At 44.6% G+C, this 22,381-nt stretch overlaps 1 protein-coding gene across 3 annotated transcripts in view; it reads right to left on the reverse strand.

Annotated features, from left to right (window-relative positions):
* Nucleotides 1-22,381, reverse strand: part of pparab (peroxisome proliferator-activated receptor alpha b) — a 59,713-nt gene that overhangs the window by 5,338 nt on the left and 31,994 nt on the right. For all 3 annotated transcript variants that reach the window (XM_065022650.1, XM_029668386.2, XM_029668385.2), the window contains exons 2-6: nt 16,694-16,936; nt 12,840-12,997; nt 9,507-9,645; nt 4,842-5,041; nt 91-547 (exon numbers count right to left, since the gene is read on the reverse strand). In XM_065022650.1, the coding sequence (XP_064878722.1) occupies nt 91-547; nt 4,842-5,041; nt 9,507-9,645; nt 12,840-12,997; nt 16,694-16,889 (1,150 nt within the window). In that variant the 5' untranslated portion in view covers nt 16,890-16,936. The remainder of the gene's footprint in view (nt 1-90; nt 548-4,841; nt 5,042-9,506; nt 9,646-12,839; nt 12,998-16,693; nt 16,937-22,381) is intronic.

The following is a 22,381-nucleotide window of genomic DNA, read 5'->3' on the forward strand; positions in this document are numbered from 1 at the left end:
ACGCATAGTAATTAACACTAAAACCAATTAGTGTACCAATTAGTGGTCATTAACCCCAGATCCCAGCCTCTCCCGTTCTCTCTCTCTCACCTCCACAGCAGATGATGGCAGCCACAAACAGAGCCAGGTCACTGTCATCCAGCTCCAGCCCGTTGAACTTCATGGCGAACTGAAACTTTGGCTCCATCATGTCGCTGAAGGGCCTCCTCAGACTCTTGAGGAACTCCCTGGTGATGAAGCCCGATCCGTAGGCCACCAGGAGGCCGTCCTTGTTCATACACGATGCCAGCAGGGCGAACAGTGCCTCGTACACGCCGTACTTCAGCAGAGTCACCTGGTCGTTCAGGTCCAGGCTGGAGAAGCCGGGGACAGACTTGGCGAACTCGGTTAGCTCTGTGACCGTCTCTACGGAGGTGCACTGGCAGCAGTGGAAGATGCGGACCTCAGCCTCCTTCTCAAGGAGATGGCCTCCGGCCGTGCCCACCATCTTAGCCACCAGGGTCTGCTCTGCCAGCTGGAGGGTCTCCATGTCATGGATGACGAAGGGCTGCAGGGGCATGGAGGGAGACAGGGTGGTGAGGAAACATAGTCTGTAGCCATGTGTAATGACAGCCCTGTATGAAGGAAGGCCGGTAGATAGGAAACTATTTCAAACGGAACCCTAGCCCCTACCTAGACCCTGTGGATGAGATACAGTTGAAGTCGGAAGTTTACTTACACCTTAGCCAAATACATTTAAACTCAGTTTCTCACAATTCCTGACATTTAATCCTAGTAAAGATTCCCTGTCTTACGTTTTGTTATTTTAAGAATGTGAAATGTCAGAATAATAGTAGAGAGGATGATTTATTTCAGCTTTATTTATTTCATCACATTCCCAGTGGGTCAGAAGTTTACATATACTCAATTAGTATTTGGTAGCATTGCCTTTAAATGGTTTAACTTGGGTCAAACGTTTCAGGTAGCCTTTCACAAGCTTCCCACAATAAATTGGGTGCATTTTGGCCCATTCCTCCTGACAGAGCTGGTGTAACGGAGTCAGGTTTGTTGGCCTCCTTGCTCGCACACACTTTTCCAGTTCTGCCCACCTTGACTTTGTTGTCCTTAAGCCATTTTGCCACAACTTTGTAAGTTTGCTTGGGGTCATTGTCCATTTGGAAGACCCATTTGCGACTTACAAATTGGTGCATTCACCTTATGATACAGTGGCTGTAACTTCCTGACTGACGTCTTCAGATGTTGTTCCACCATCAATGTGCTGCTGATATCCACATAATTTTCCTTTGGGCCTCATGATGCCAACTATTTTTTGTGAAGTGCACCAGTCCCTCCAGCAGCAATGCACCCCACAACATGATGCTGCCACCCCCATGCTTCACGGTTGGGATGGTGTTCCCTAATCGAGCAGTTGCAAGCCTCCCCCTTTTGGAAGCTCCAAACATAACAATGGTCATTATGGCCAAAAAGTTATATTTTTGTTTCCTCAGACCAGAGGACATTTCTCCAAAAAGTACCGTCTTTGTCCCCATGTGCAGTTGCAAACCGTAGTCTGGCTTTTTTTATGGTGGTTTTGGAGCAGTGGCTTCTTCCTTGCTGAGCGGCCAATCAGGCTATGTCCATATATGACTTGTTTTACTGTGGATATAGATACGTCTGTACCGGTTTCCTCCAGCATCTTCACAAGGTCCTTTGCTGTTGTTCTGGGATTGATTTGCACTTTTCGCACCAAAGTACGTTCATCTCTAGGAGACAGAACGCGTCTCCTTCCTGAGCGGTATGACGGCTGTGTGGTCCCATGTTGTTTATACTTGCGTACTATTGTTTGTACAGATGAACGTGGTACCTTCAGGCGTTTGGAAATTGCTCCCAAGGATGAACCAGACTTGTGGAGGTCTACAAAAAAAATTGAGGTCTTGGCTGATTTCTTTTGATTTTCCCATGATGTCAACCAAAAAGGCACTGAGTTTGAAGGTAGGTCTTGAAATACATCCACAGGTACACCTCCAATTGACTCAAATGAATGTCAATTAGCCTATCAGAAGTGTCTAAAGCCATGACATCGTTTTCTGGAATTTTCCAAGCTGTTTAAAGGCACAGTCAACTTGGTGTGTGTACACTTCTGACCCACTGGAATTGTGATACAGTGAATTATAAGTGAAATAATCTGTCTGTAAACAATTGTTGGAAAAATTACTTGTGTCATGCACAAAGTAGATGTCCTAAACAACTTGCCAAAACTATAGTTTGTTAACGAGAGATGTGTGAGGTGGTTGAAAAAACGAGTTTTAATGACTCCAACCTAAGTGGATGTAAACTTCAACTGTAGGTGTTTGTAATATTACTACTACTACTAGAATGAAGGAACGATATGTTTCACAAACAGTCCTGCCTACATGTAGCGATAGTGAGCCTATATAAAACATTTATTGACAGAAAGAAAAGAGAGCCTTTATCGCAAGCAGTTGTAAATCCTCATTGTAACATAACCCAAATCCTGTCCTTGATCCTAGAGTACGTTATAGAACACCTCCATTCATCACAGTCTCAAAACCTACATTTTATTTTGGTTGTCGTTATGTAACTGTGAAGGTTACAGTAGCTTATTTCTCCTGGAATATGTCTGTTGGGGGACAGGGCAAACCGGGTCTAGATTAGCTGTGATGTCCTACACTGTAGCAAAACAAACAACAGGACAATCTCATCTTATCAGGTCTGTACCCTTAGATAGAGCCACGTCTTACAAAAACACGGCTGCCTGCGCTTCTTCAAGCAAGCACTGCAAGGACACCAGCTCCAATAGAAAATACACGAGGACTGTGAACTTAAACTCAACTGTTATCACTGACTCTCATGAGGTGTTTTCAACATGTTGTTTTTTAGAGTGTGAGGCTGCTAAACAACACGTATCTGGGGCATCGTGTTGGTCAGGCTGTAAGTACACGACCAGAGCTGCGGTGGTGAACAACACGTATCTGGGTCATCGTGTTGGTCAGGCTGTAAGTACACGACCAGAGCTGCGGTGGTAAACAACACGTATCTGGGTCATCGTGTTGGTCAGGCTGTAAGTACACGACCAGAGCTGCGGTGGTAAACAACACGTATCTGGGTCATTGTGTTGGTCAGGCTGTAAGTACACGACCAGAGCTGCGGTGGTAAACAACACGTATCTGGGTCATCGTGTTGGTCAGGCTGTAAGTACACGACCAGAGCTGCGGTGGTAAACAACACGTATCTGGGTCACCGTGTTGGTCAGGCTGTAAGTACACGACCAGAGCTGCGGTGGTAAACAACACGTATCTGGGTCATTGTGTTGGTCAGGCTGTAAGTACACGACCAGAGCTGCGGTGGTAAACAACACGTATCTGGGTCACCGTGTTGGTCAGGCTGTAAGTACACGACCAGAGCTGCGGTGGTAAACAACACGTATCTGGGTCACCGTGTTGGTCAGGCTGTAAGTACACGACCAGAGCTGCGGTGGTAAACAACACGTATCTGGGTCACCGTGTTGGTCAGGCTGTAAGTACACGACCAGAGCTGCGGTGGTAAACAACACGTATCTGGGTCACCGTGTTGGTCAGGCTGTAAGTACACCAGAGCTGCGGTGGTACCAGAGCTGTTGGTCAGGCTGGTAAACAACACGTATCTGGGTCACCGTGTTGGTCAGGCTGTAAGTACACAACCAGAGCTGCGGTGGTAAACAACACGTATCTGGGTCACCGTGTTGGTCAGGCTGTAAGTACACGACCAGAGCTGCGGTGGTAAACAACACGTATCTGGGTCACCATGTTGGTCAGGCTGTAAGTACACGACCAGAGCTGCGGTGGTAAACAACACGTATCTGGGTCACCGTGTTGGTCAGGCTGTAAGTACACAACCAGAGCTGCGGTGGTGAACGTTCCCACAGGAGCCAGTCCAGCACTTGCTCCTAACTGAGAGCTGTGTACGACACACAGCTTACTCAACTCACAATATGATACGCTCCCAACATCTGACTGGCAATGCAGGCCAGAATATTATTGCTGAAGGTGGCAGCTGGGTAAGAGCAGCTTGATCAACAACAGAAAACAAGGTCAGAAGACACTGCAATGTGCAGAAGACAGTACAATGAATTGCTAAAGGCTACGCTAAAGCTGAGTGGGATGTCTATCCATACAGTGTTACTGTGTCGTTGATCCACCACTTCTACTCACGGTTTACAATCCCGTGATCCTCCTCTCTGACGTCTGCCACACCTACACCCACCGAAGATGGATTTCAACCACTCACCAGATAACCTTACCCCACCCATTTATTCTCCTATGTGATGAAAGAATGAATGGAGACCACAGATCTAAGGGGACCATCTTTAAAGAAAGAAAGAAAGAAAGAAAGAGAGGGAGGGGTGCAGTGGTCTTCCAACACTGTTGATAATGGTCCATTATAAGTCAGGGTCATACAGAGTTGTTCTTCATGTATTCAGGCAGATGTGTCCTTGTCCTGACACGTTGGCTTCTAAATGCCATTGATCAAGTTATTTCTGTCGTTGCATGGTTCTTTGGCTCCTAGTGGGTAGTGGTTGCCAACAGGTTATGTTGACACACAAGGACTGTTTGGTTTTCACATTGCATCCCATTCAAACCGGATCAAAATGCAGCCAACGCACTCCAAAGGGAATAATTCAAAATATAATATTGGACCCGTCTGATTGCACAGAAGACATGCAGTGTCATCAGGGTTGCAAAAAATAGTATTGCATTTCCACATTTTAAATGATTCCCTTTGGAGAGTTAGTTTAATTTTTAATCCAAACACCCCCCCTCCCCACACACACACACATACACAATTCTACACACTGCGCTTACTGGAGTGCTCGTCTTGCCAGTGAGGATGGTGCGGGCTTTGGCCTTGTTCATGTTGAAGTTCTTGAGGTAGGCCTCATAAATGTGCCTGGCCAAAGTCTTCTGGTCGGCCTGCTGGGGGTCCTCCACCTCCCTGTCACCCGTCAGGATCTCTGCCTTCAGCTTCAGCTTCTCAGACTGGGGCATCCGACCAAAACGGATCGCTAATTAGAGAGAAAAGAGGCGATTGCACAGATGAGAACGTACATGAAAAAAATAATATACAGTATTTACAATACAACGGACAATGATGCATCTGTTTTGCTGAGAGATATATGGAGACTCAAGACAATTGTATTTTTTTAAATTTGTTTGCCAAATCATGAACACTGTTGTTCAAAGGTTTTTGGGTGTAACTTGGAAGAGGTATGGTTGTTTCCAGGAGCATGTGGTAATGGAGTCTGACACGTTGGAAGTTATGGGAAACAAGATGGACGCCTGCCTCTTGGGCTGCCCCACCTCCTGGGCCTTTTGTTTCTGTTGTGAGATTTGTTATGTTTTCTATTCTTTGAGGAAAAATTTACTTACCACGACTGAGATATGTAGTTGTCTCACCTAGCTTTCTAAAGATAAATGCGCTTACTGTAAGTTGCTCTGGAGAAGAGTGTCTGCAGAATGACAAACATGTTTTAAAAAAATAAGTCAAATGTAGACAGGCTATGGATCCCTGGGGACAGTTGAGAGAAGTGGGGGCAGGATGAGAGGCAGTTGAGGAACAATGTGTTAGACCGCTAAAGGAAATAGGACCAATCAGATAGCTAGTGCTAGTATGTGTGCGCGTGTGTTGTTTTTGTACAGAGCGAACTCTGACTCTTTCAGACAATCTGATCCTAAGTGTCTAACTAGGATATGCAACGTGGAGTACCTGCATACAGCTATTAGCCATGGTATATTGGCCATATACAACAAACACCAGAGGTCCCTTATTGCTATTATAAACTGTTTACCAAAGTAATTAGACCAGTAAATAGTACTTTTCTGTCATACCCATTGTATACGATCCGATATACCACGGCTTTCAGACAATCAGCATTCAGGGCTCAACCACCCAGTTTATAACTGTCTTTATAAACCGGGTGGTTCGAGCCCTGAATGCTGATTGGCTGAAAGCTGTGGTATATGACAAAAAAGTACTATTTACTCATCTAATTACGTTGGTAACCAGTTTATAGTAGCAATAAGGGACCTTGGGTGTTTGTGGTATATGGCCAATATACAAAAGACCAGCAATTAACCGTGGTATTTTGGTCATATACCACACCCCCTCGGGCCTTATTGCTTAATTATACTATGGGCACCGATAGCTAACAATCACCAGTAATTCCGGAGCTTGGATTTTTCATCAATGTTTATTTGGACAAATCACGATTTCACAGGTGTAGAGCCAACCACCTGGCTCTCCTGGCAGGCTAAAGCAAACGCTGAATGTATTTGAAAGATTCATTAGCGAAAGAGGAAGTGAGAGATGCTCTGAGTAGGGATCAGGATACCCAGGATAAGAACATCAGGCTAAGCTGAGGGTGAGAGGATGAGTCTCTGACCCTCTACAGCAGAGCACAAAAACAACCCAACCTATGTTGTTGCAAGGCTTAAAGAGGAGGGAGGGCTGTAGTCCTGCTGTAGTCCTCCTCAGTGTATCAGGTTCCTTCACCCTCTCCCATGTCCTTTCCCCTGTATACGGTTACATTTGGGAAACACAACAGTGTTTCCACAAGGAGAAACTCGTCTTGGACACATCCCAGATGTGAAATAAATACTAATGTTGAGCATCAGTCCACATATTAGATTGCTCTGCAGCATGATAGTGTTCAATTCAGTGGTTTCATAACCTGAAGTGTGTCCATGAGTTCACTGACACTAGTCCCCAGGTCTACAGATGTAGGATCTTAATTTGAACCAGTTTGTTATAGCAGAAAAATAACCCTGCAGCAGCTGGAAATATTATATTTTAGATTCTTCAAAGGAGCCACCCTTTGCCAAGACATCTTTGCACACTCTTGGCATTCTCTCAACCAGCTTCACCTGGAATGCTTTTCCAACAGTCTTGAAGGAGTTCCCACATATGCTGAGCACTTGTTGGCTGCTTTTCCTTCACTCTGCGGTCCGACTCATCCCAAACCATCTCAATTGGGTTGAGGTTGGGTGATTGTGGAGGCCAGGACATCTGAAACAGCACTCCATCACTCTCCTTCTTAGTCAAATAGCCCTTACACAGCTTGAAAGTGTGTTGTGTCATAGTCCCACAAAGCGCAAACCAGATTGGATGGCAAATCACTGCATAATGCTGTAGTAGCCATGCTGGTTAAGTGTGCCTTCAATTGTAAGTAAAATCACAGACAGTGTGACCAGCAAAAAACCTCCACACCATCACACCTCCTCCTCCATGCTTCACGGTGGGAACCACACTCGGTGTCTCACAAAGACACAGGGGTTGGTACCAAAAATCTCAAATTTGGACTCATCAGACCATGGACAGATTTTAACTGGTCTAATGTCCATTGCTCGTGTTTCATGGCCCAAGCGAATCAATCATTTTTATTGGTGTCCTTTAGTAGTGGTTTCTTGCAGCAATTCAACCATGAAGGCCTGATTCACACAGTCTGCTCTGAACAGTTGATGTTAACCCTGATGTGTCTGTTACTTGAACTCTGAAGCATTTATTTGGGCTGCCATTTCTGAGGCTGGTAACTCTAATGAACTCATCCTCTGCAGCAGAGTTAACTCTGGGTCTTCCTGTGGCAGTCCTCATGAGAGCCAGATTCATCGTAGCGCTTGATGGTTTTTGCGGCTGCACTTGAAGAAACAAAGAAACAATGTTCTTAATTTTTCTGATTGACTGACCTTCATGTCTTAAAGTAATGATGGACTGTCGTTTCTGTTGCTTACTTGACCTGTTTTTGCCATAATATGGACTTGGTCTTTTACCAAATAAGGCCATATTCTGTATACCACCCCTACCTTATCACAACTGATTGGCTCAAACGCAATAAGAAGGAAAGAAATTCCACAAATGAACTTTTAACAAGGCACGCCTGTTGATTGAAATGCATTCCAGGTGACTACCTCATGAAGCTGGTTGAGAGAAAGCCAAGAGTGTGCAAAGCTGATATCAAGGAAAAGGGTGGCTACTTTGAAGAATCTCAAATATTTTGATTTGTTTAAAAAAAAAATGGTTACTACATGATTCCGTATGCGTTATTTCATAGTTTATGTCTTCACTATTATTCTACAATACAGAAATATAGAAAATAGTCAAAATAAAGAAAAACCCTGAAATGAGTGTGTGTCCATTTTTTACTGGAAAATTAAGTCTGCAATTTCAAAGTGGAATCGCAAACTTTAGAAGCCTTTTTAAAACCCAAATACACAAAAAATTTGCATTTCCTGGTGTGCAGGACAATTCTCAGGAACAAAAGAGTGACAATATTAAGATCCTACATCTGTATGTGTGTGTCTGTCCTTCAGTCCATCTGTCTGTCAACTCTGACCGACTGCTACAGTGATCTTGCAAGCCCCTCTTCACATCCCTACACACAACACACAACCTCGAAATTCTATTGCAGTCCATTGTAAACTGCAGGACATCGATCTTAGCTAAGGTTCACAATGCCATGTTTTATGTTGACATAAAACACACAGGTAAACAACATCCATCCAATAGGGTCAAAGAATTTGAACTAATTGTCCTGGATCAAGGTTTTTGTTTGTAGATTAACTCTCTATAAAGTAAAGCTCCTTATGTTTATAGTGCTTGTAGTTAGTCTGTCTGTACGGTATGTATGAGGATGCATGTCTGTGATTTTTTTCTGTACAGTGAAATCTGTTGTACGATTTGTTTTACACTGTGTGTGTAGGCAGTAATGTTGCACTAGGAACGTATCCCATTGAAAGACACTACCCTTTAAAGCTCTCTATCAGCCCTGGTCACATGACCGGCAGGCCCAGGCTGAGACTCACACTGTATGTTTCTCTGTTCACACATCCACAGCTAAAGGGTGAGGAGGGTTCAGCCAACGCAATTACAACCCCACCTTATAGTTTTACTGACCTTCACAAGGAAACACCAAAGAGTCTGCATAGAGACTACCACACAGAGGCAGAGAGACTCATGCATCAATTGTATTGTTTTTGTCTGGATAAAGCGAAATATGAAATGGTGCAAATGTTGAATAATTGTTTGTTTTTTTAAATGAAAATTGTATGATTCACAGCAGTCTTTCAAGTGATTACCTACTCTCATTAGTCTTGAAAAGCAACCTTCTGTGTTAATGTGGTGTTAAATTGCAACTCCCAGTTCCTCAAGAGTGTGGTTTTGAATGGCGTACATGTATGTGTGCATATGTCTACCTGCCAATGCGTATGGGTGTGTGTGTTCCTCTCTGGTTGCTGTTGGCAGGTTGTGCTGTATGCAGAAAGTAGTACTCAGGGATCTGGCTATGTCTGTGTTCCGGCCTGTATCACAACCAGCCGGGATTGGGAGTCCCATAGGGCGGCGCACAACTGGCCCAGCATTGTCCGGGTTTGGCTGGTGTAGTCCGTCGTTGTAAATAAGAATTTGTTCTTAACTGACTTGCCTAGTTAAATAAAGGTTAAAGAAAGCATTTTTTTTTAAAGAAAATAAATCCTCACCATTGTGAGACATGCCCACAGACAGGCACTTCTGAAAGCGGCAGTATTGGCACTTGTTCCGGTTCTTCTTCTGTATCTTACAGCGACGCTCACACTTGTCATATTCCAGCTTCAGGCGGATGGTCCGCCGAAAGAAACCCTGCAGGCACAGAAAGAAAGAGAGATAAATGTTCAGGTCGAGACCCAGTAGACTGCACTCGTGAAAGAAACTCAGCCTCGACTCAGCAGGCCAACTCAACCACACACTACGGTGACTTGATAAAAGAAGACGATTGTCAGTTCATACCAGATATCTTGATATCTCTCAACTGCTAACTTTATTCATTTGCGTTCCGTCATCGAAGACTTTCTCAAGCTCAGTTATCTATCAGCGAAGTGAAGGCAGTGTCCCGACCTAGAACATGACACTAGCAAACCTCCAATCACCCAACAGCCACTTTCACCGTTAAAAAAAGGAAATACTGAGAATGGACCCAAATGACTGGAGCATGACACTATCAGCCTGGACATATATGCTTATCAGGTCTAAATGGGATTTCACTTATATTACACAACCCTGAGAAACAACCGTGTCTGGCTATGGGCAGCAGTAGATGTCCTGTGCTGAGTGGTTAAGGGCTTGGACTGGGGTTGGGGCAGGGGGGTTATTGAAATGGACAGGGAATTGCTTAAGAAGAACATATTTAGCCACCCCCATTCCAAGTCATTCATTTCCCAATTCTTGTGAAAGATCTCCTTAATGTGTCTCTGCACATGGCATGCACTAACACTTGCAAGGACACACACACACACACCCACCCCTCGAGGATCACATGAGGCCAGGGCAGAATGCCTGTCAGACACAACGGCCTCATGACCTGTCTCGTGTCTTTGTACGTCGTCCTATCCAGGGGTCAGTCCCCTCCTCTCCCCTCCCGTCCCTCTCAGATGACCAGACAGCTGAGGAGCAGGGCACACGTAGGTATGTGACATCAGAGAGGGGAAAGCTGGAATGCTGTTTTAGCCTATCAGCATCTAGGATCCGAACGTACAGTCTTATCAATCCGAATGTACTCATAGGTTCCAAATACCTGTGTGTGTATGTATTGTATGTGTGCTATGTACTGTGTGTCTGTGTATCTAGCTATGCCCTTCAGTGCTTCTCCATGTCTCCGGGAGAAACACCGGCCCACTCCGTGCTGCCCATCTGATTGGCCAAGAGGAAGGTTCACAGAGTTCACTGTAAGAGCAACTGCGACCTCTGGTTTACGGCCCCGTACCTTGGCCAGGCCCGCTCCATGGACCACGTAGCACACATAGCTGGAGTTCCAATCTGGGACAGCTATGCTTGACCAGTTCAGGCAATGTCCACTCTAACCCTGAGCCAGGTCCAGCCAGGGCAGGGTAGGATACACTGTGGAACTCAGTGTAACAGTGTGTTGACATGAGGGGAAGGAGTGACTGAGAGCACCGCCAACTTCGCCATGTGAGATCCATACTCAGACAGCCCTGGCACAGGGATAGATGGGCTGGCCAGGGATCCAAGAAGGCATCACCCATAAATTTGGCGTGAAAGACGGATGTAGCGGATGAAAACCCATTATCTTTGCCTGACTTTCATAGCAGGGTGAGAATTGACTCTTCTCCTTAGGGCATGGATATTCAACCTGAGGTCTCGGGGGTACTGCAGGGGGTTCTGTGAAAATATTTGGAATAATGCAATCTTTATTTCTCAACTCCTAATATTGACCAAATTACACTAATTGGAGTTAATTACACCCAGTAGCTGACATTGGCTTTGAAAAAGCACTAGCAGTACCAGTCGCGGCAAGTGCCTCTGGCTGCTTGTAAGCTTTCTTGACATTCTTGGCTTTTTGCCAATACATGGCTAACCTTTGTTTAACCATGTGTTTGGAATAGGCTATGTTAGAGTTTACACTTCATCTTCCAATTACAGACGTAGGTTCTTCATTTGAGACAGTTTGCTACAGTAGGAAAATAATCCTGCACCAAAAGGAAATGTGAATTATTACGTGGATTATAATTAATGGAGATTATTGTTGGGGTTGATTAATTTTCGGGAAGGGAAAAGGCTCAGAAGTAATACAGTAACAATGTTAAAGGTCATGGGGTCAGCAACACCTCCTTTCTAAAGACTGGGATATGCTTACTTAGTGGTATGTGCGTCATAATAACACCAAAACGACATTATCTTACAGAGTGATATGGTGGCCTTTCGGGGGCAGATTGAGATCTCCTCTGTCCTCCAGTGACTTGTGACAAAACACATAAGCCTTGGGTTGCTCTTCAACAGGCCCAGAAATAATTAACCAAGAGACCATCCACACCAGTGTCCTTGTTGTACAATGCAGTGGGGCAAAAAAGTATTTAGTCAGCCACCAATTGTGCAAGTTCTCCCACTTAAAAAGATGAGAGAGGCCTGTAATTTTCATCATAGGTACACTTCAACTCTGACAGACAAAATGAGAAAAGAAAATCCAGAAAATCACATTGTAGGATTTTTAATGAATTTATTTGCAAATTATGGTGGAAAATAAGGATTTGGTCAATAACAAAAGTTTATCTCAATACTTTGTTATATACCCTTTGTTGGCAATGACAGAGGTCAAACGTTTTCTGTAAGTCTTCACAAGGTTTTCACACACTGTTGCTGGTATTTTGGCCCATTCCTTCATGCAGATCTCCTCTAGAGCAGTGATGTTTTGGGACTGTTGCTGGGCAACACGGACTTTCAACTCCCTCCAAAGATTTTCTATGGGGTTGAGATCTGGAGACTGGCTTGGCCACTACAGGACCTTGAAATGCTTCTTACGAAGCCACTCCTTCATTGCCCGGGCGGTGTGTTTGGGATCATTGTCATGCTGAAAGACCCAGCCACGTTTCATCTTCAAGGCCCTTACTGATGGAAGGAGGTTTTCACTCAAAATATCACGATACATGGCCCCATTCATTCTTTCCTTTACACGGATCAGTCGTCCTGGTCCCTTTGCAGAAAAACAGCCCCAAAGCATGATGTTTCCACCCCCATGCTTCACAGTAGGTATGGTGTTCTTTGGATGCAACTCAGCATTCTTTTTCTCATTTTGTCTGTCATAGTTGAAGTGTACCTATGATGAAAATTACAGGCCTCTCTCATCTTTTTAAGTGGGAGAACTTGCACAATTGGTGGCTGACTAAATACTTTTTTGCCCACTGTATGTGTTGGAGTGCACTCTGACCAGGTGTGTGTTTAGGTAGGCATATATTTATTTCTGTGTATGTGCATGCTCTGCGTGTGTGTGTGTGTGTGTGTGTGTGTGTGTGTGTGTGTGTGTGTGATGGCTGGTCACTCACCTTGCAGCCCTCACAGGCGTGAACTCCGTAGTGGTATCCGGAGGCGCGGTCGGCACACACCCGACACTCCAGGTTGAGAGAGGTGGAGGAGAACTCCTCCAGCCCTGCAGCCGCTCCATACCCCCCTGACGACGGGCTGGATGCTGGGGTCAGAGCATCTGGAGAACACACACGTACATACACACACACGCACATGAATAAAGTCATGCCCAGTTAACAGACACACACAGACACTTATAACCAATGAACCAATAAACCTGGATACATTGATATTCCTATTAGTGTCTAGCCTGTGAAGCCTCTTTGCCCTAGCTGGCAGAATATTTGGTACCAGTGGAAAGTCACTGGTGTCTCATGCCTTTGGCCCAACACAGAGGAAGACCACATGTAATATGTGTTCCATGACATCTCTATAAATACGTTAGAGACAGTAATACACAGTCAGACAGAGCAACACTTCTATATTCAGGGGATGAGTCAAATATTGACCCTTGATACACACACGGTATCTTTCTTGTTACCTGAATACAGAACACACCAACCACACAGCGTTCCAGGGATGGTGCAAAATAGAGCAGCACTAAGTCATCCCACATGAGGTGGGTGAGAGAAGCCAAATCAGGGATAAATATTGGACTAACTGCACGTGACACACACACACAATACTCTACAGTCTACACTGTAACCGGGAAGAGAATATCACGTCACAGATACTCAGTGTCTGCTTCTTCTTCCCCCACTCTCTCCCGCCTTCTTCACTCCATAAACCACCATAAACAACCAGTACTTCTCCAACACTCTCTCCATTACTTCTCCATGATATCATCATTGTTATTTTCCATGAAGCCCCCTCCTCCATTCCTCTTCCCCCTCTTAGTCCCTATCCCCTATTCCCAATACACCAACCCCTCTTTGCCTCTATGTTTACGTTCCAGTCACTGTTTCAATTCTATTTGCAAAATAACTAATACGTAGTAACATATTTGTTAACACATCCCAGTGGTTTCTATTAGACACAAAACAACACAATGTTTACAAAAATATTATTTACGGCACAGCAAATTGACCAGTGTTACCAAGTGTTGATTTTTCAGTGTAACATTTCTAGTGTTGATTCAGGAGTTCAATTAACTTTCTAAGAGTGAATTTAACACTCATTGGTGTAAAAGAACCCCCAGTGTTGGTGTTAATAACCAGTGTTGAGTGTGAGAGTCTGATTGTGTACTCTGTGGAGAATAAAATCAAAACCCCGTCCATCATTATCATATTTCCCAGCATGCTCTGCTGCAGCTGGATATTTTTGGGATTGTTTTTAATGTGTGTGTTTTTGTATGTACATTGATTGTTTGATCTTATGCTACACAAAGATAAATAACATCATTTTCTTCTAAACTAATCCAATCAGTTAGTTAGATGTATTGCAATCGTTACTGAAATGGTTGGTCTATTTTGAATGGTTTAGGTAGTTTCCATTATCGATGTTTCTAACCTTGACAGTTATTCTGAATGCAAGTTGTGGGTGAATACAAATTCAAACTGTTGGCTGTCCTAACTCTGGCTGGATTCCAGTAGGAATTAGACATCACTTTGCAAGCCAGCATAATATGACTTGTAAACCAGGAGGTTCCTAACACCACTGATTAGGGTAAAACCTGGCCGTCAAAGTAAGGCCTTATGATATGTGTAATGTGTTGTCATAAATTTAGAGTAGGAACTCACTAGGCGAAGTCCACAGGACTGGAAATGAATGAATTCACTAGTCGTGGTACCTTGTCCCTCTCTCTGTCTTTCTCTCTACCGCACCTGCTGTCTCGACCTCTGAATGCTCTCTTGCGTTTTAGGCTGGGTTCATGTAAAGACACTTTGTGACAACTGCTGATGTAAAAAGGACTTTATAAATACATTTCATTGATTGACTTGTAAATATTATTGTAATGTCTTTAACCCAACACTGTGAGACTTTGTCAAGAGATACTGCCCTATTGGTTTAATGGTAAAAAAATACTACATGAGGTGTTATTGCATAACACTGAACGTTTTCATTCCCTAACATTGACAAAGTGTAGCAGTGTCAATACTAAGCACAGTGTTAATTTAACACTCAAAAGTGTGGATTCGTATAGACACTGGCCCTTAGTTAAATTTAACACTGTCAGTGTTTATTTAACACTGACTAATTTGCTGTGGGGGAATGTGTGTCCGAGTCCAAAATGGCATCCTACTCCCTATAGACTAGGGCCCTGGTCAAAAGTAGTACACTATATAGAATAGGGTACCAGGTGAGACTCATCTTGTGAGTTGAGGAATGTGTGAGGATTTCGAATTCTTCTGTGGAAGTGTGGGGAAGAGGAGAGTGGCCTCAGGGTGTGAATATGTAGGTCAGACAGACATTCACAGAACAGATAACCCCTCTGCCAAAAGCAGCTCTGTTGCCTTGAGGTAAGGTCAGAGGTTAAACAAGCAGAGTGTCCTCTCTTAACCCTGTGAGTCAGGGTGAATTACAGATTAGCTATGTGAGGAGGGGTCCTGAATGATCGGGTAATATATGGTCAAACGATAACAACGTAGAGCTGGCTTACGAAAGGATTACTACAGCGTAGGCTACTCATTCTTACTTTAAGGAAAACTAACAAGAAATACAATTGGGTGAGAAACTCTTCGAAAATATTGGACAGGCCCACTAGGGAAACTATAAGGCACTTGAATGATCTATTTTTCGATAAGAGAAGGTAAGTCAAAGGGGAATACGTCATAACATGTGTGAGACAGTAGTAACCAATAAACCAAACACATCACACTACCACTACCTCACATTGCTGTAGATACACATCCAGCGGCAGCCTCGAGGTTAGAGAAACGGGCCAGCAACCAGAGGGTTGCCAGTTCCAATCAAATCCCAGTGCTGATGGGGAGGTGGGTCTGTCGGGGAGTGAGCTGGCAACCACCGATGTTCCCTTGAGCAAGGAAATGAACCCCCTAAACTGTTCATTGGGTGCTCCAACCTCATGTGCGTTGTGTGTATATTTGGGGGGTTGGATGAAAACAAATGTCCATCTTGTGTGGACTAATACAGTATACGCTCAACAGGCCAGTTTATTAGGTAAACCACCCCCTTCCCAAAAATGTACTGCTCCTACAGACAGTGAGTCATGTGGCCGTGGCTTTGTATATAAAGCAAGCAGGCGGACAGGCATCGAGGCATTCGATTGAACGTTAGAATGGGAAAAATGACGATTGAACGTTGTATGATTTGTTGGTGCCGGATCCATTATCTCAGGAACGGCCGCCCTCCTGAGCTTTTCACACACGCCAATGTCTACGGTTTACCAAGAACGCGTGAAGAAGACAAAAAAACACCCAGTCAGCGGCAGTCCCGTGGGCGAAAACAGCTCGTTGACGAGAGAGGTCGAAGAAGAATGGCAAGAATCGTGCAAGCTAACAGGTGGTACAGTGGTGTACAGCGCAGTAGAGAACGGCATCACGGAACGCACAACTCATGGATCCTTGTCACAGATGGGCTATTGCAGCAGACGACCACACCGGGTTCCACACCTAAAACAAGAAGAAGCGGCTCCAGTAGGTGCGCGATCACCAACACTGGACAATTGAGGCGTAGAAAAATAGAGCATGTTTGGGATGAGCTAGAACGGGCTGCTTGCAACATGAATGTACCGCCGTCCAATCTGCAGCAACCGCGTATTGTCAGCATGGACCAACATCCCTGTGGAACGTTTCTGACAACTTGTAGAATGCCCCGAATAATTCAAGATGTTCTGGCGGCAAAGGGGGGTTTCTGACCCGGTACTGGATGGGTGTACCTAATAAACTGTCCGGTGAGTGTATATCTATCTTACCTAGAACGGTGGATCCTTCAGAGCCGTTACTCGACTGGGACTGGTACTCAGGGACGTCCAAGGAGCTGAGGGCGTCACCGTCGATGGACTGGGGGATGTCCTGCAGCTCCTCCATGCCCCCAAGGAAGTCCCCACACACCGGGCTGCCCAGCACCGAATCCTCCAGGGGGGACGGCGGCCGGTAGTGGCTCGCCATGTCGACCACAATGGAGGACAGGACCAGGGGGGGGATTACTCATCAGACTAGAGAGACAGGAGGGGAGAGTGAGAAAGCGGGTTAGTTAATGGAGGGTCTGAACACTAACAAGCGTTCCTAATGAAGTGTAGCCCTGACGACAATGATGGAACACACTCTGTTCTGCATGCTAATCACAGGCTCTATACACAGTCAGTTTTCACAATCGATGTACAATGAATTTGGCACAATGGTGTATGGGGCATACGTGACCCATACAAGTAGGAGGAGCCTTCAGCTCTGCAACACATATCTAGTGACACAACACAGCCTGGTCAGGTCTGGTCCCTCAATGGACTCCTAATTTTAGAGACAGCAACCTGATCCCTCATACCCACTGTTATGGGGGAGAGGGGGGGGGCAGAACGCATGACTCTGGGCTGGATGAGGGGAGGGGCTGGAGGGGTGATAAAGACCTAATAGTTTTGGGTAGAATTTACCCTCAGTCACGGGGGAGGAGGACGAGCTACTCCATCTGAAGCCAGGGCTTGACCCTATTGAGGCGAAGTCTAACCTTAACAGACTCCATGCAGTACTCACGTCTATTTTGGGCTCTGGTCAATGGTGTCTAACAGTACATGCACCTTCAAAGAGAATTCCAGCCCCACACCTCTCAATGTATTCCCATGTCGCAGATATACCAATAAGAGAAATACATAGCATTTCGTTGAATCATAGTGTATGGCTGTAGATCTAAGTCAACACTGAAATGCATTGCGTTTCATTGACGCATACTGTGGGTATATAATAGCTGCAGGTCAGAGTAGGCACTGCAGCGGGCATTACGAACAGTGTTGGTTAACCCAGGAGAAATAGAGCTGGCCTCATTAACTAACATAGTCCTCCTGCTCCCAGAGGTCTTCATTTAGAGGACACCTTGTTTCAGGACATTCAATTCTCTCATTAATATGTCATCACAGCACGGGCCTTCCCATGACATCCACAGTGCCAGGTAGGGAAGAAATACAGTACCGAGGTTAGACACTGCTGTGCCAATGTAGATCATAAACAATGAACAGAGTTGGTGTTACAGTTGGTAGCAGTTGACACTACCAATGCTGGTGCTGACTGACTGACTGACTGACTGGCTGGCTGGCTGACTGACTATGGCTGACTAGAGACATTGTGTAAACAGACACCTGTCACACAGGGTCCCTGATCACAGCTCACCCTTTATGGTTAGTCTCCACAGACATGACTGACACACTCAATGACCGCACGACCCCCACCAGCAGCAGCAGCTATGTGCTCCAGTACTGCCCTACTCCACTATGCCCTAGTCCAAGAATATAACTTATAAATGCTTCATGAGCTTAGTTCAACTGTCATACCCCATTAGAACCCAACACATGAGCCTGTTTTACTCCGTTGTTTATAAACAATGTCATTGTCAACAAACACTGTACAGCCTCAAAACATGGTAAAAAATATATGTCATTTTGATATCCTGGATGGTCAGTCGTTGCATCCATAGCCATAGTCTATGAATTTGAGAGTGGTTACATTTCTACAGACTCATCCCTCAGCTTTTTACCAAAACACTGGCAGGGTGTCACTTTGTTATTGTTTGAATTGCAGATGATCCCTTTAAGCTAGGCTGACAGATGTGAGGGGGGTAGGGTGGGCTGGTCAGATAAACAGAATGAGAGAGAGAGTCAGATAGAGACATTGAGAGAGAGGGATGGAGAGATTGAGACAGAGAGAGACAGCGAGGCAGTGAGAGGCAAAGAGAGACAGAGAGAGTAACAGAAAAACAGATCAACATAGGGAGACAGAGAGAGTAACAGAAAAACAGATCAACATAGGGAGACAGAGAGAGTAACAGAAAAACAGATCAACATAGGGAGACAGAGAGAGTAACAGAAAAACAGATCAACATAGGGAGACAGAGAGAGTAACAGAAAAACAGATCAACATAGGGAGACAGAGAGAGTAACAGAAAAACAGATCAACATAGAGAGACAGAGAGAGTAACAGAAAAACAGATCAACATAGGGAGACAGAGAGAGTAACAGAAAAACAGATCAACATAGGGAGACAGAGAGAGTAACAGAAAAACAGATCAACATAGAGAGACAGAGAGAGTAACAGATAAACAGATCAACATAGGGAGACAGTGAGAGAGAGGGTGAAGAGGGAGAAATGACGCCAGGCGGTTCCTACGGTAACAGCAGTGCTTTGTCCCAGAGGTCAACCAAGCCTGCTGAGGAGGGCACTGCACATACTGCACCGAGGACAAGCAAGGTCATCTGCATTCGTGTGTGTGCGTGCATGCAAGTTCGTGTGTGTTAGGGTTGTGAGGGGGAGGGCTCTGGTCTAACTCCGGGGACTGACAAAATACCTCTCCCATCAGCCACTGGGATAGCCAAAATCGGGAGGGGAAAACATTCCAAAACAACAATCTACTACCACTGCAAGAGTCTCAGAAAGGTGTACTAGGAACAGAAAACAGAGAAAGGTGTACTAGGAACAGAAAACAGAGAAAGGTGTACTAGGAACAGAGAAAGGTATACTAGGAACAGAGAACAGAGAAAGGTGTACTAGGAACAGAAAACAGAGAAAGGTGTACTAGGAACAGAAAACAGAGAAAGGTGTACTAGGAACAGAAAACAGAGAAAGGTGTACTAGGAACAGAAAACAGAGAAAGGTGTACTAGGAACAGAAAACAGAGAAAGGTGTACTAGGAACAGAGAAAGGTGTACTAGGAACAGAAAACAGAAAGGTGTACTAGGAACAGAAAACAGAGAAAGGTGTACTAGGAACAGAGAAAGGTGTACTAGGAACAGAAAACAGAGAAAGGTGTACTAGGAACAGAGAAAGGTGTACTAGGAACAGAAAACAGAGAAAGGTGTACTAGGAACAGAAAACAGAGAAAGGTGTACTAGGAACAGAGAAAGGTGTGCTAGGAACAGAAAACAGAGAAAGGTGTACTAGGAACAGAGAAAGGTGTGCTAGGAACAGAAAACAGAGAAAGGTGTACTAGGAACAGAAAACAGAGAAAGGTGTACTAGGAACAGATAACAGAGATCAACATGCAGTCTGGTTGGTCTAATACCCCTGCTTTAGTATCACTGTGCAGGCATTATGCGCTGTCTCCACTGCAGAGCCCTGAGACAGCCTGTAAAGCAGTCCCCATGTTGTGGAAGAGCTGTTATAGGGGCAAGTTCTAAACATGACCCAGGCATGCAGACTGCAGACAGGTAGAGGGCTTCTAGTCAGAGCTGTATAAAATAATTGTTGCCAAGCTGAGCTTTTATGGTTCAGCTGAATTATTGACTGCTGTCTCATAGTGCAGAGTGCTGGTGGAATATACAGGATGGTATACAGTGGCTTGCAAAAGTATTCATCCCCCCTTGGCATTTTTCCTATTTTGTTTCCTTACAACCTGGAATTAAAATAGATTTTTGAGAGATTTGTATCATTTGATTTACACAACGTGCCTACTACTTTGAAGGTGCAAAATATTTTTATATTCTGAAACAAACAAGAAATAAGACAAAAAAAAACGGAAAACTTAAGCGTGCATAACTATTCACCCCCTCAAAGTCAATACTTTGTAGAGCCACCTTTTGCAGCAATTACAGCTGAAAGTGTCTTGGGGTATGTCTCTTGGCACATCTAGCCACTGGGATTTTTGCCCATTCTTCAAGGTAAAACTGCTCCAGCTCCTTCAAGTTGGATGGGTTCCGATGGTGTACGGCAATCTAAATAAGTTATACCACAGATTCTCAATTGGATTGAGGTCTGGGCTTTGACTAGGTCATTCCAAGACATTTAAATGTTTCCCCTTAAACCACACGAGTATTGCTTTAGCCGTATGCTTAGGGTCATTGTCCTGCTGGAAGGTAAACCTCTGTCCCAGTCTGAAATCTCTAGAAGACAAACAGGTTTCCCTCAAGAATTTCCCTGTATTTAGCGCCATTTTCTTTCTTCCTTCAATTCTGACCAGTTTCCCAGTCCCTGTCGATGAAAAACATTCCCACAGCATGATGCTGTCACCACCATGCTTCACTGTGGGGATGGTAATTCTCGGGGTGATGGAAGGTGTTGGGACTGCGACTAGACATTGCATTTTCCTTGATGGCCAAAAAGCTAAATTTGAGTCTCATCTGACCAGAGTACCTTCTTCTATGTTTGGGGAGTCTCCCACATGCCATTTGGCGAACACCAAACGTGCTTGCTTATTTTTTCTTTAAGCAATGGCTTTTTTTTTGGCCACTCTTCCGTAAAGCCCAGCTCTGTGGAGTGTATGGCTTAAAGTGGTCCTATGGACACATACTCCAATCTCCGCTGTGGAGCTTTGCAGCTCCTTCAGGGTTATCTTTGGTCTCTTTGTTTCCTCTCTGATTAATGCCTCCGTGCCTGGTCCATGAGTGTTGGTGGGTGGCCCTCTCTTGGCAGGTTTGTTGTGGTGCCATATTCTTTCAATTTTTTTAATGATGGATTAATGGTGCTCCGTGGGATGTTCAAAGTTTCTGATCTTTTTTTATAACCCAACCCTGATCTGTACTTCTTCTCAACTTTGTCCCTAACCGGTTTGGAGAGCTCCTTGGTCCTCATGGTGCCGCTTGCTTGGTGGTGCTGCAGACTCTGGGGCCTTTCAGAATATACTGAGATCAAATGACACTTAAATAGTCCACCTGTGTGCAATCTAACTAATTATGTGACTTATGAATGTAATTGGTTGCATAAGATCTTATTTAGGGGCTTCATAGCAAAGGGGGTGAAAACATATGCACGCACCACTTTCCGTTAGACATTTTTTAGATTTTTTTAAAACAAGTTATTCTTTTCATTTCACTTCACCAATTTGGACTCTTCTGTGAATACTTTTGCAAGGCACTGCACATGCTATATATAGAACACACAGAGGGTAGCTACATTAGCCAAAACGGTTCTTCGGTTGTCACCATAGAAGAACACTCTTTGATTCCAGGTAGAACCCTTTTTGGTTTCCGGTAGAACCCTAAAATTCTACTTGTTCTCCTATAGGGACAGCCGAATAACCATTTTAGGTCCTTTGTTTTCTAAGAGTGTGTTGCTACGTTCCATTAAAGGTGACCAGGATGTACCCATGTGCTGAAATAGTTAACCAGTCTGAGCCAATACTGATCTAGGACTAAGAAAGCCCATGGTTTAGCTTCCCCAAAAGGAGGAAAGAAAACAGTAGACCAACTGTTTTACAAACCTGGCAGCAGACTAACACAGAGGTGTGTACAGGCTTGTTTGCTGCAGGTAGAACACAACTGAACACGCAGTAATATTGCTGAATATAAAACTAAAATAAAGAGTTTCATCACAATTCCGTGGTAGACAACTGCTTATCAAATCATGCTGGTCTTATTCTCAAGGCCAGGGGGGACTGGCCACTTTTCAACGTCCATGGATGTCCAGTGTTGATCGGCGCTCAGTGGGTGAGGATGCTGGTTACAGTAAATGGAAAGAGAGGGGGC

Source organism: Oncorhynchus nerka, linkage group LG9a (assembly GCF_034236695.1).
Source record: "Oncorhynchus nerka isolate Pitt River linkage group LG9a, Oner_Uvic_2.0, whole genome shotgun sequence".
In the NCBI taxonomy this organism is placed as follows: Eukaryota; Metazoa; Chordata; class Actinopteri; order Salmoniformes; family Salmonidae; genus Oncorhynchus; species Oncorhynchus nerka.